The sequence below is a fragment of the Leucoraja erinacea genome, chromosome 20 (assembly GCF_028641065.1).
Source record: "Leucoraja erinacea ecotype New England chromosome 20, Leri_hhj_1, whole genome shotgun sequence".
Taxonomy (NCBI): domain Eukaryota; kingdom Metazoa; phylum Chordata; class Chondrichthyes; order Rajiformes; family Rajidae; genus Leucoraja; species Leucoraja erinaceus.
In genome coordinates, this window is record NC_073396.1 from 7,080,003 (window position 1) to 7,092,122 (window position 12,120).

Here is a 12,120-nt window from a genome sequence, read left to right on the forward strand (position 1 = left end):
GCTGCTCCTCCAATTTGCGGTGGGACTCACTCTGGCCACAGAGGAGGCCCAGGACAGAAAGGTTGGATTTGGAATGGGAGGGGGAGTTGAAGTGTTGAGCCACCGGGAGATCAGGTTGGTTAATGCGAACTGTGCGGAGGTGTTGGGCGAAGCGATCGCCAAGCCTGCGCTTGGTCTCACCGATGTAGAGCAGTTGCAATAATATAAGGCATATCAGTTTATCGTCACGTTTACCAATATACAGCGACAAGTTTTTTTTTGCGTGCCACCGTCAGGAGATGATTGCAACCTACACATGGTCCACCCTGTTTCGACTAATGCAATCAACCCGACATGCACAATCAAATAGATGTAGTGTTTTGGTGTCTACAACTTTAGGCTGTGCACACTGTACGCAAGATGATGAAGCAGAAGCAGAAAGACTAAACAAGATTACAATCGATGTGTAGGAAGGAACTGCAGATGCTGCTTTACACCGAAGATAAGACACAAAATGCTGGAGGAACTCAGCGAGACGGGCTGTATCTCAGGATAGAAGGAATGGGTGACGTTTTGGGTCTCGAGGTGCTGCCTGTCCCACACAGTTGCTCCAGGATTTTGTGTCTATGATTACAATTGAGCCTTGCACAGTCTACAGACATGGGATAAAGGGATTAACTTTTAATGTGAGATAAAGTCCAGTAAAGCCCGATTAAGATAGTTCGAGGGTCTCCAATGAGGTGGATGGTATCTCAGGACCACTCTTTAGTTAGAGTCTGAGGGTCTCCAATGATGATATTAATCATTATGTTGAACTCACTGAAACTGTGATGATGGATGGAGAATTGGATCCAGTAGAGCTCATTGTACAAAGCTACACCATCCTAATTACCCTGGTTAAATCGATCACAATATCCTGACGAATCATCCCGACTCAAAACATCACCTACCCATGTCCCATGTCCTCCAGAGATGCTGCTTGACCTGCTGAGTTACTCCAGCATTTTGTGTTTTACTCATGACTCCATCATCTGCAGTTCCTTGTGCTCCCAGTGTTCTTCCTAAGGTTTAGAACCCATGACTGGAGGAGTTCTCTAAACAGAACCTAACCAGGACCAGTAAACCAGCTTCAACCACTTGTATGTGCAGGAAGGAACTGCAGATGCTGGTTTAAGCCGAACATAGACACAAAAAGCTGGAGTAACAACTCAGTGGGTCGGGCAGCATCTCAGGATAGAAGGACTGGGCGACCTTTCGGGTCTTCAATTCTTGTCTCGACCCAACACGTCCACAGATGCTGCCCGTCCCGCTGAGTTACTCCAGTGTCTATCATCTACCACTGATGTGTTCAATAAAAGGATACAGAGTACTGGAGTACCTCCGTGGGTCAGGCAGCATCTCTGGAGAACACGGATGGGTGATGTTTTCTTCAGACTGAAGATGGGTCCTGACCCAAAATGTCCATGTTCTCCAGGGATGCTGCCTGGCCCGCTGAGTTACTCCAACACCTTGTGTCTTTCCTAAGGCCTTGCTCTGCTGTGAACTCACTAAAGTGCTGAAAGTGTCTAATATCGGTTCTGTTCAAGACAAGGTGTCTGGGGATATCTAGGGAATGATATGTAATTTAATGAGCGTAAGACCTGCAAGGAAATGTGTAGGAAGGAACAGCAGATGCTGGCTTATACTGGAGATAGATACTAAGTGCTGGAGTAACTCAGCGGGTCAGACAGCAGCATCTCTGGACTGAAAAGGATGGGTAATGTTTTGGGTTGGAACCCTTCTTCAGACTTTGGAAGGAACTGCAGATGCTGGTTTGTACCGAAGATATAGGTCTGACGAGTGGTTCTGACATGAAATGTCACCCATCCTTTTTCCCCAGAGACTCAGTGTGTGGAAATGCCTCGTTGAACCCGGAGGCGATAGTTATTCCAATTCACCTCATGGGGCAAGTGCGTTTTAAATCATGTGGTACTGAAATCAACAACCATGTGCCATTTAATTTCAAAGTCATCATATTTTTGAAAATTTGTGCAGCACACCTCCTTAATATGTGTCACCCAGGAGAATTATTCTTAAATTTGTAATATATTAAGACGTTCACTGGCCAAAGTCATTAAAAAAAAGAAAATCTAGTATCTTGTTTTCCTTCATAAATATTTATTTACAGGCAAAAGAGACTTGGTAATATAAATCACCTCGGTATGTCGAGCAGTTGCTTCAATTTTTTACTCAATGTGGCAACCCACTGCCTCCCGGGACCTGTGTTGATTATAAATATATTCCTGCAGAAAATAGCCCAGTTCATGCACTGTATTCTGTGCAAATATATTAAATTTTAAATCCCAATTAACCGGTCAATCTTAGATATGAAATACGATGCCTTCAAATGTGTGAGGCCCTGCATTGCTGTGCAGTTTAGTTTAGAGATACAGACCCTTTAGCCCACCGGGTCCGTGTCGACCAGCGATCCCCGCACATTAACACTATCCTGCACACACTAGGGATAATTTGCAATTTTACCGAAGCCAATTAACCTACAAACCTGTACGCCTTTGGAGTGTGGGAGGAATCTGGAGCTCCTGGAGAAAACCCACGCAGGTCACGGGGAGAACGTACAAACTCCGTACAGACAGCGCCTGCAGTCGGGATCGAACCTGGGTTTCTGGCGCTGTAAGGCGGCAACTCTACTGCTGTGCCACTGTGCCGCTCTTAACCTGCAGATCTGTGGGATATTGGCACTAAAATAGGTGGATATAGGGTAAAAGAAGGCTCTGGGCTCTCGTGAGGTGTAAATGCAATACATTCGAGCAACTAGGGCGGCACGGTGGCGCACTGCAGTAAAGTAGCGGTAGAGTTGCTGCCTCACAGCGTCAGAGACCTGGGTTCAATCCTGACTATGGGTGCTGTCTGTACGGAGTTTGTACGTTCACCCCGTGACCACGTGGGTTTTATCCGGGTGCTCCGGTTTCCTCCCCATTCCAAAGACGTGAAGAAGGGTTTCGGCCCAAAACGTTGCCTATTTCCTTCGCTCCATAGATGCTGCTGCACCCGCTGAGTTTCTCCAGCATTTTTGTGTACCTCAGGTTTGTAGGTTAATGGGCCTCTGTACGTTGTGCCGATGGTGCAGGGAGTGGATACGAAAGTGGGATAACATAGAACTAGCGTATAGTTGATTGTTGGTTGGCGCGGACTCGGTGGGCCAAAGGACGCGCTTTCACGCTGTATCTCTAAAACTGACACGAAAACTAAACAACCGACTCTCCATCATTAGGTACCGCTAACTGTCTCGTTCCTGGTTATTTCGAGTCTGCCCACTTGATAGATCTTAATTAGCTTGAATTACATTTTTAAAGGACCTTGCTTGTGAAGGTTTATCTCACAGCTGCAGCACTTAAGTTCTTGGTGTAATTTAAAATAATGTTTGAATCCCCTGCGTAAAGTGACAATCGCAGTAATTAAAGTACACATTGATAAAAAATCTTACTTTTAATATTCTTACGGGTTTGGTAATTAAACATTTGCCGAGGTGTGAATGTGAACGAATATTATTAGACAACATGTTTCCTATCCATTACTTGCAGTGGTTCAAATTAAACTTTTTTTATAGCAAAGAAAATCAGAAAAGGTCATAAGGACTAGACAATAGACAATAGGTGCAGGAGGAGGCTATTTGGCCCTTCGAGCCAGCACCGCCATTCAATGTGATCATGGCTGATCATCCACAATCAGTACCCCGTTCCTGCCTTCTCCCCATATCCCATGACTCCGCTATTTTTAAGAGCCCTATCTAGCTCTCTCATGAAAGCATCCAGAGAACCGGCCTCCACCGCTCTCTGAGGCAGAGAATTCCATACTCACCATTTTCCTCGTCTCCGTTCTAAATGGCTTACTCCTTATTCTTAAACTGTGGTCCCTGGTTCAGGAATGGGAGTAAAATTAGGCCATTCGGCCCATCAAGTCTGCACCACCATTCAATCATGGCTGATCTATCTCTCCCTCCTAACCCCATTTCTCCTGCCTTCTCCTGCCTTCTCCCCATAACCTCTGACACTCATAAATAAACATATCTAGTGTCTGAAGAAGGGTTTTGGCCCGAAACGTTGCCTTTATCCTTCGCTCCATAGATGCTGCTGCACCTGCTGAGTTTCTCCAGCTTTTTTGTGTACCTTCAATAAACATATCTAGTTTAGTTTTGAGATACAGTGCAGAAACAGGACGATCGGCCCAACCCACCCATGTCAACCAAGTTGCCCCATCTAAGCTAGCCCCATTTGACCAATATCCCTCAAAACCTTTCCTAGTCATGCACCTGTCCAAGTGTCTTTTAAATGCTGTTATAGTCACTGCCTCAACTAACTCCTCCGGCAGCTCGTTCCATACACCCACCGCCCTCTAATTGAATAAAAAAAAGTGGGTGCGTTAGACAGCTGTTGCCAGAACCAATAAAAGTCAGCAATCAAAAATGTACCAGCGAGTGAGTCTATTAAGTTGCCAAAGTGGGGCAACAGATGACAAATGGTAGAAAGAATAGCGATGCTTTGAGGACAAGTTGCTCATCTCCCTTGAAGGTTGAGAGATAATTTAATTGTGACACTGAAGAGGATAAAGGACATGATATAGTAATCAATGTTCAGTCAAACAATGTTCTCCAGTGAAGTCACACAGGTCTGGAAATTCTTTGTCAAGGACTGGTGCTTTTGTTTGCAGTGTGAATGGTGCTTAACGTCCGTGAAGGGCCCGTCCCACTTGGAGATTTTTTTTCGCCGACGGTCGGCATCGTTGACTGACGTATCAGGTCACCGTAAATGTCGCGGCGTGACAATGAAGTATTGACGCGGCGGCGTTTCCTCAAGTGTCGCAACATTTTTTTTGTCGCCGCTGGATTTTGGAATGTACAACATTTTTCGGCAACCCTGATATGTCAGTCAATGACGCCGACGCCGAAAAAAATCGGCAAGCGGGACATTCTGGCCCATCAAGTCTACCACACCATTCAATCTTGGCTGATCGATCTCGCCCTCCTAAAAGTCCTGTCCCACGGTACGAGTTCATTCCAAGAGCTCTCCCGAGTTTGCCCTGATTCGAACTCGGAGATTTATGGTAAAGGCCACTCGTCGGTACTCGGGGCTCTTGTGGACATTTTTCATCGTGTTGAAAAATCTTCACGAGTCTTCCCGTGCTTACCTGCCGTTAGCGAGTCTTCCCGAGCTTACCTGCCTTTAGCGCTAAGAGACGTTCCCCGAGCTCCGACGTACCCGCTACGTTCATTCTCCGTGCTTACCACGAGTTTAATTTTTTTTTTAAACTCGGGAGAGCTCTTGGAATGAACTCGCAACGTGGGACAGGGCTTTGACTCCATTCTCCTGCCTTCTCCCCACAGCCCCTGACACCCAGACTAATCCATGAGGACAGAGCGGGCTCTTCTTGATTCACCACAAGTTGAGCAAACCGTTATTGATACAAATGGGTTGAGCTCAAAATGTGGGGGTGCGTGCAGAAGATGTTTGTCAGAATGCTGAAGATAGACAAAAAAAATGCTGGAGCAACTCAGCGGGTCAGGCAGATCTCTGCAGGGCGGCACGGTGGCGCAGAGGTTGAGTTGCTGCCCCACGGCGCCAGAGACCAGGGTTCGATCCTGACTACGGGTGCTGTCTGCACGGAGATTTTGTACGTTCTCCCCGCGACCTGCTTGGGTTTTCTCCGAGACATTCGGTTTCCTCCCACAGAGACGTACAGGTTTGTAGGTTGTTTAAGAAGAATCTGCAGATGCTGGAAAGTCGAAGGTACACAAAAATGCTGGCGAAACTCAGCGGGTGCAGCAGCATCTATGGAGCGAAGGAAATAGGCAACGTTTCGGGCCGAAACCCAAAAGGGTTTCGGCCCGAAACGTTGCCTATTTCCTATTTCGTTATCTGCTTCCTTCGCTCCATAGATGCTGCTGCACCCGCTGAGTTTCTCCAGCATTTTTGTGTACCTTCTTTAAGGTTTGTACCTTCAGTACCTTCAGACCTACCTTCAGGTTTGTAGGTTAATTGACTTGGTATCAATGTAAATTGCCCCCAAATGTGTGTAGGATAGCATTAGTGTGCGGGGATCACTGGTCAGCATGGACTCGGTGGGCCGAAGGGCCTGTTTCTCCACTGTATCTCTACACTAAACTAAGACGGATAGGTGGCGTTTTGGGTTGAAATCCTTCTTCAGACTGATTATAGTGGGGATGAAGGGGGGGAAACATTTTCAGTCTGCTGCCTGGATTAGAGGGTGGTAGCTATAAACATAGAAACATAGAAAATAGGTGCAGGAGGAGGCCATTCGGCCCTTCGAGCCTGCACCGCCATTCAATATGATCATGGCTGATCATCCAACTCCGTATCCTGTACCTGCCTTCTCTCCAAACCCCCTGATCGCTTTAGCCACAAGGGCCATATCTAACTCCCTCTTAAATATAGCCAATGAACTGGCCTCAACTACCTTCTGTGGCAGAGAGTTCCAGAGATTCACCACTCTCTGTGTGAAAAATGTTTTTCTCATCTCGGTCCTAAAAGATTTCCTCCTTATCCTTAAACTGTGACCCCCTTGTTCTGGACTTCCCCAACATCGGAAACAATCTTCCTGCATCTAGCCTGTCCAACCCCTTAAGAATTTTGTAAGTTTCTATAAGATCCCCCCTTCAATCTTTTAAATTCTAGCGAGTACAAGCCGAGTCTATCCAGTCTTTCTTAATGTGAAAGTCCTGCCATCCCAGGAATCAGTCTGGTGAACCTTCTCTGTACTCCCTCTATGACAAGAATGTCTTTCCTCAGGGTAGGAGACCAAAATTGTACGCAATACTCCAGGTGTGGTCTCGCCAAGACCCTTTACAACTGCAGTAGAACCTCCCTGCTCCTATACTCAAATCCTTTTGCTGTGAATAAAGACAAGATAGACAAATGTGCATTGTTTTCTTTGCGATGTTGGAGACTTGACCGGATGGCACAGTTGTGTGGTGGCAGAGCTGCTGCCTTACAGAGCCAACACCTTCATTTACTTAATTCATGACCTGAAACGTCATCAGTCCACTCCCTCAACAGATGCTGCCTGACCCGCTGAGTTCCTCCAGCGTTTGTGTTTTCTAGATTCCAGCATCTGCGGTTCCTTGTATCCGCTTCCCCTTGGACAAGTATAGAGGGTATTGAATCTGTGGAAGTCTTTGCCACAGAAGGCTGTGGAGGCCAAGTCAGTGGATATTTTTAAGGCGGAGATAGATAGATTCTTGATTAGTACAGGGGGGGGGGTCAAGGGGTTTTGGGGAGAAGGCAGGAGAATGGGGTTAAGAGGGGAAGATAGATCAGCCATGACTGAATGGCGGAGTAGATGAGCCGAATGGACTAAATCTACTACTATTCTGTATGACCTTTTCTGGTTTTCTTTGCTAAAAAAACGTAATTTAAAACCTCGAAGGTTTATAATCTGATAACAGCCTCTCAGAAAATATGCCTTGGAACCCCATAAGGCGGGATCAAAACTGGGCCATTCAGCCCATCGAGTCAACCCTGCCATTGGATCACGGCTGATCTATTTATCTCTCTCAACCCCATTTTTCAGCCTTCTCCCTGCAACGTTTGACGCCCTTCCTGATCAAGAACCTATCAAACTCTGCCTTTAACGTATCCAATGTCTCGGCCTCCACAGCCGTAGCACCTGTCCCTGTACCTCCTCCCTCACCTCCATCCAAGGACCACAGCAGCCCTTCCAGGTGAGACAGAGGTTCACCTGCACCTCCTCTAACCTCATCTACTGCATCTGGTGCTCCCAGTGTGGCCTCCTGTACATCGGTGAGACAAAGTGTACACTAGCCGACAGATTCATTACTCTCTGGCAAAAGAAATTCCTCCTTATCTCCATTCTGATGTCTTTTATTCTGAAGCTGTGCCCTCTGATCCCAGCTATTATCAGGCAACTGAACCATCACACCACAACCAGAGAGCAGTCCTGAACTATCATCTACCTCATTGGTGACCCTCGGACTATCCTTAATTGGACTTTATCTTGCAATAGACAATAGACAATAGGTGCAGGAGTAGGCCATTCGGCCCTTCGAGCCAGCACCGCCATTCAATGTGATCATGGCTGACCGTCCCCAATCAGTACCCCGTTCCTGCCTTCTCCCCATATCCCCTGACTCCTCTATCTTTAAGAGCCCTTCCTAGCTCTCTCTTGCACTAAACGTTATTCCCTCATCATGTATGTGAATGACTCGATGGTAATGTATTGCCTTTCCGCTGACTGGTTAGCACGCAACAAACGTTTTTTGCTGTGTATGTACAGTACACATAACAATAAACTAAACTGAACCCTCCCACTACTGGATCCATCCTTCACACATCCAGTGAACCCTGGAATTAATCTCAATCAGGTTTCCAGTGGTATCGAGTCTCCAAGAGCGCTTGTTGTTTGACGCTGTTCACAGAGACTGATGCTTCTTGCTTTTATGCCCTAGATTATAACATTGAAGTTCCACAGCATCTACAAAACCTGTACATGTTGTATAGGCAGGAGACGGAGGACGGGATGCTGGACAGTCTCATCACCCTCCACACCATCGCCGCCAACACCCTGAAGGTAACAGTACCTCGAGTCCGAAGAAGGGTCTCGACCCGAAACGTCACCCATTCCTTCTCTCCAGAGATGCTGCCTGTCCCGCTGAGTTACTCCAGCTTTTTGTGTCTATTTCATGATTTTTAGTTTAGTTTAGTTTAGAGATACAGCGGGGAAAGAGGCCCTTCGACCCACTGTGTCTGCGCCGACCAACGATCCCCGTACACTCGCACTATCCGATACACTCCTACAATTTTACCAAGCCAATTAACCTACAAACCTGTACATCTTTGGAGGAAACTGGAGCACCCGGAGAAAACCCATGCGGGGAGAACGTACAAACTCCGTACAAAACCTGCAAATCCGTAGTCAGGATAGAAACATAGAAAATAGGTGCAGGAGTAGGCCATTCGGCCCTTCGAGCCTACACTGCCATTCAATATGATCATGGCTGATCATCCAACTCAGTATGCTGTACCTGCCTTCTCTCCATACCCCCTGATCCCTTTAGCCACAAGGGCCACATCTAACTCCCTCTTAAATATAGCCAATGAACTGGACTCAACTATATTCTGTGGCAGAGAATTCCACAGATTCACCACTCTCTGGGTAAAAAAATATTTTTCTCATCTCGGTCCTAAAAGACTTACCCCTTATCCTTAAGAACGCGTGTCTCTGGCACTGCTCTACCACTGAGCCACCGTGCCACAATTAAATTATTCGGAAATGAATCCCTACAAGACATTGAGGATTATAAATGTGTGGGAAGGAACTGCAGATGTTGGTTTATGCTGAAATAAACACAAAGTGCTGGAGTACCTCAGCAGGTCAGGCAGCATCTCTGGAGAAAAGGAACAGGTGACGTTTTGGGTTGAGACCTTTCTTCTGATGGTTTAGAAAATGGTCGACAACTTCTTAACGTGTTTCATCCAGGATCGCACAATTCTGAATGTCGCTCGACAGCTGAACCTAGAAGACTACGTGTTGTCGTTGGAAGGAAGAAAGGAGGATGGGAGACCAAGGACAGTTCATGAAAACCGACCACTGCTTCATGCCCGGATTAAGGATTCAATGCCACCAATACTTCCTGAACTTGAGAGGTAACATTTGTCGTATGGGAGGCAGTGTGAACTGTGAATGGGTGGCAGTGTGAACTATGAAGAGGATGTTCAGAGGTTGCAGAGTGACCTGGACAGGTTGAGTGAGTGGGCAGATGCATGGCAGATGCAGTTGCAGTATAATATAGATAAATGTGAGGTTATCCACTTTGGCGGCAAAAACAAGGGGGCAGATTATTATCTCAATGGGGTTAGGTCAGGTAAGGGGGAGGTGCAGCGGGACCTGGACGTCCTTGTACACCAGTCACTGAAATTTGACGTGCAGGTACAGCAGGCAGTGAAGAAAGCTAATGGAATGTTGGCCTTCATAACAAGAGGATTTCAGTATAGGAGTAAAGAGGTTCTACTGCAGTTGTATAGGGCTCTGGTGAGACCACATATGGAGTATTGTGTACATTTTGGTCTCCTAATTTGAGGAAGGACATCCTTGTGATTGAGGCAGTGCAGCGTAGGTTCACACTATTGATCCCTGGGATGGCGGGATTGTCATATGAGGAAAGATTGAAAAGACTAGGCTTGTATTCACTGGAGTTTAAAAGGATGAGGGGGATCTTATAGAAACATTTAAAATTATAAAAGGACTGGACAAGCTAGATGCAGGAATTTTTTCCCCCAATGTTGGGTGAGTCCAGAACCAGGGGCCACAGTCTTAGAATAAAGAGGAAGCCATTAAAGACTGAGGTGAGAAAAAAACCTTTTCTCCCAGAGAGTTGTGAATTTGTGGAATTCCCTGCCACAGAGGGCAGTGGAGGCCAAATCACTGGATGGATTTAAGAGAGAGTTAAATGGAGCTCCAGGGGCTAGTGGAGTCAAGGGATATGGGGAGAAGGCAGGCACGGGTTATTGATTGGGGACGATCAGCCATGATCACAATGAATGGTTCGAAGGGCCGAATGGCCTCCTCCTGCACCTATTTTCTATGTTTCTATGCATGTTCCCCAGAATAGGTTAGTTTTTAGTTTAGTTCAGGCATACGGTGTGGAAACGGGCCCTTCGGCCCACGGAATCCATGCCGACCCATTCCATGTTATTCACACTTTCTCATCCAATATTAATTCATAATCAAGGACTAGTTGCACCCTGCCCACTCCCTCTTCTCCCCTCTCCCATCAGACAAGAGGTACAGAAGTGTGCAAATGCACACATCCAGAATCAGGGATAGTTTCTTCCCAGCTGTTATCAGGCAACTGAACCATCCTATGAACAACTAGAGAGTGGTCCTGAGCTGCTACATTGGAGCCCCTCAGACTATCTTTGGTTGGACTTTACTGGGCTTTATCTTTCCTTTATTATGGTCTCTGTGCACTGTGGATGGCTCAATTGTAACCATGTATTGTCTTTCTGTTGACTGGCGAGCATGCAAGAAAAACTTTGCAGAGTGCCCTGGTACATGCGGCAATGAACTAAACTCAAACTCTTACTCGGGGCAATTTTACAGAAGGCTGATTAACCTACAAACCCGCACGCCTTTGGGATGTGGAGGAAACCGGAGCACCCGGAGGGAACCCATGCGGTCACAGGGAGAACGGACAAACTCCACACCGACAGCACCCGAGGATTGAACCCAGGGCTTCTGGCGCTGTGAGGCAGCAGCTGTGAGCCACTTTGGCACAGACTCTGTTCAAAAGATGCAGAAACTAAATTAGACAGTGAATCAACATCTAATGGAGATGTCGGAAATAGTTCTGCTTATGCATTGAATCATTGGTAACTCCATTGCAAATGTTGACAGATAAGTGATCTGAGCAATTGATGGTTTGTTTTTTTACATTCAAATGCTTTCTGCATTTTCATTAAACCACTCAAGGGCGTCACAGTGGTGCAGTGGTAGAGTTGCTGCCTTACAGCGCCAGAGACCCGGGTTCAATCCTGGCTGAACCAGGTGCTGTCTGTACAGAGTTTGTACGTTCTCCCCGTGACCTGCGTGGGTCTTCTCCGAGATCTTCGGTTTCCTCCCACACTCCAAAGACCCACAGGTCTGTAGGCTTGGTATAAATGTAAAATTGTCCCTAGTGTGTGTTGGCTAGTGCCAGTGTGTGGGGTGTGGACTCGGAGGGCCGAAGGGCCTGTTTCCGTGCTGCATCTCTAAACGAATCAAAGCTAATGTTGTCAAATATGTCGAGAAAGAAATAGCAAAGGAAACCAAATTTCAAACATCCCGAGCTTCTATCAACAACTTTCTCTTTGCGCTTGGTGAATTATTTAAGCAGTTGTCCCCCGTTAAGTGGTTTTTCTTGCGTCCGTGCTAGATGTTACAGGCCAGACGGCACATGTTCACCTTCTGCATAATTCATCTTGTGGCATCGTTCCCAGTCAGTGAACTCGAAGGAATAAAATTGATTGCTCAGCTCCAAAGGAGGTTGAAGGAGGTCTTCAACATGACACTTTTTCAAACTCTCCTAAACTCTTCTAAACTCGCCAATTAGGTTGCCCAAGTGGGACAGCC

The 12,120-nt window shown here is 46.6% G+C and overlaps 1 protein-coding gene across 4 annotated transcripts in view; it reads left to right on the plus strand.

Annotated features, from left to right (window-relative positions):
- The window catches only part of si:dkey-26i13.8 (kinesin-like protein KIF19), an 86,827-nt gene that overhangs the window by 58,174 nt on the left and 16,533 nt on the right, over positions 1-12,120 (plus strand). For all 4 annotated transcript variants that reach the window (XM_055651121.1, XM_055651119.1, XM_055651118.1 and 1 more), the window contains 2 exons: positions 8,459-8,580; positions 9,490-9,656. In XM_055651121.1, the coding sequence (XP_055507096.1) occupies positions 8,459-8,580; positions 9,490-9,656 (289 nt within the window). The remainder of the gene's footprint in view (positions 1-8,458; positions 8,581-9,489; positions 9,657-12,120) is intronic.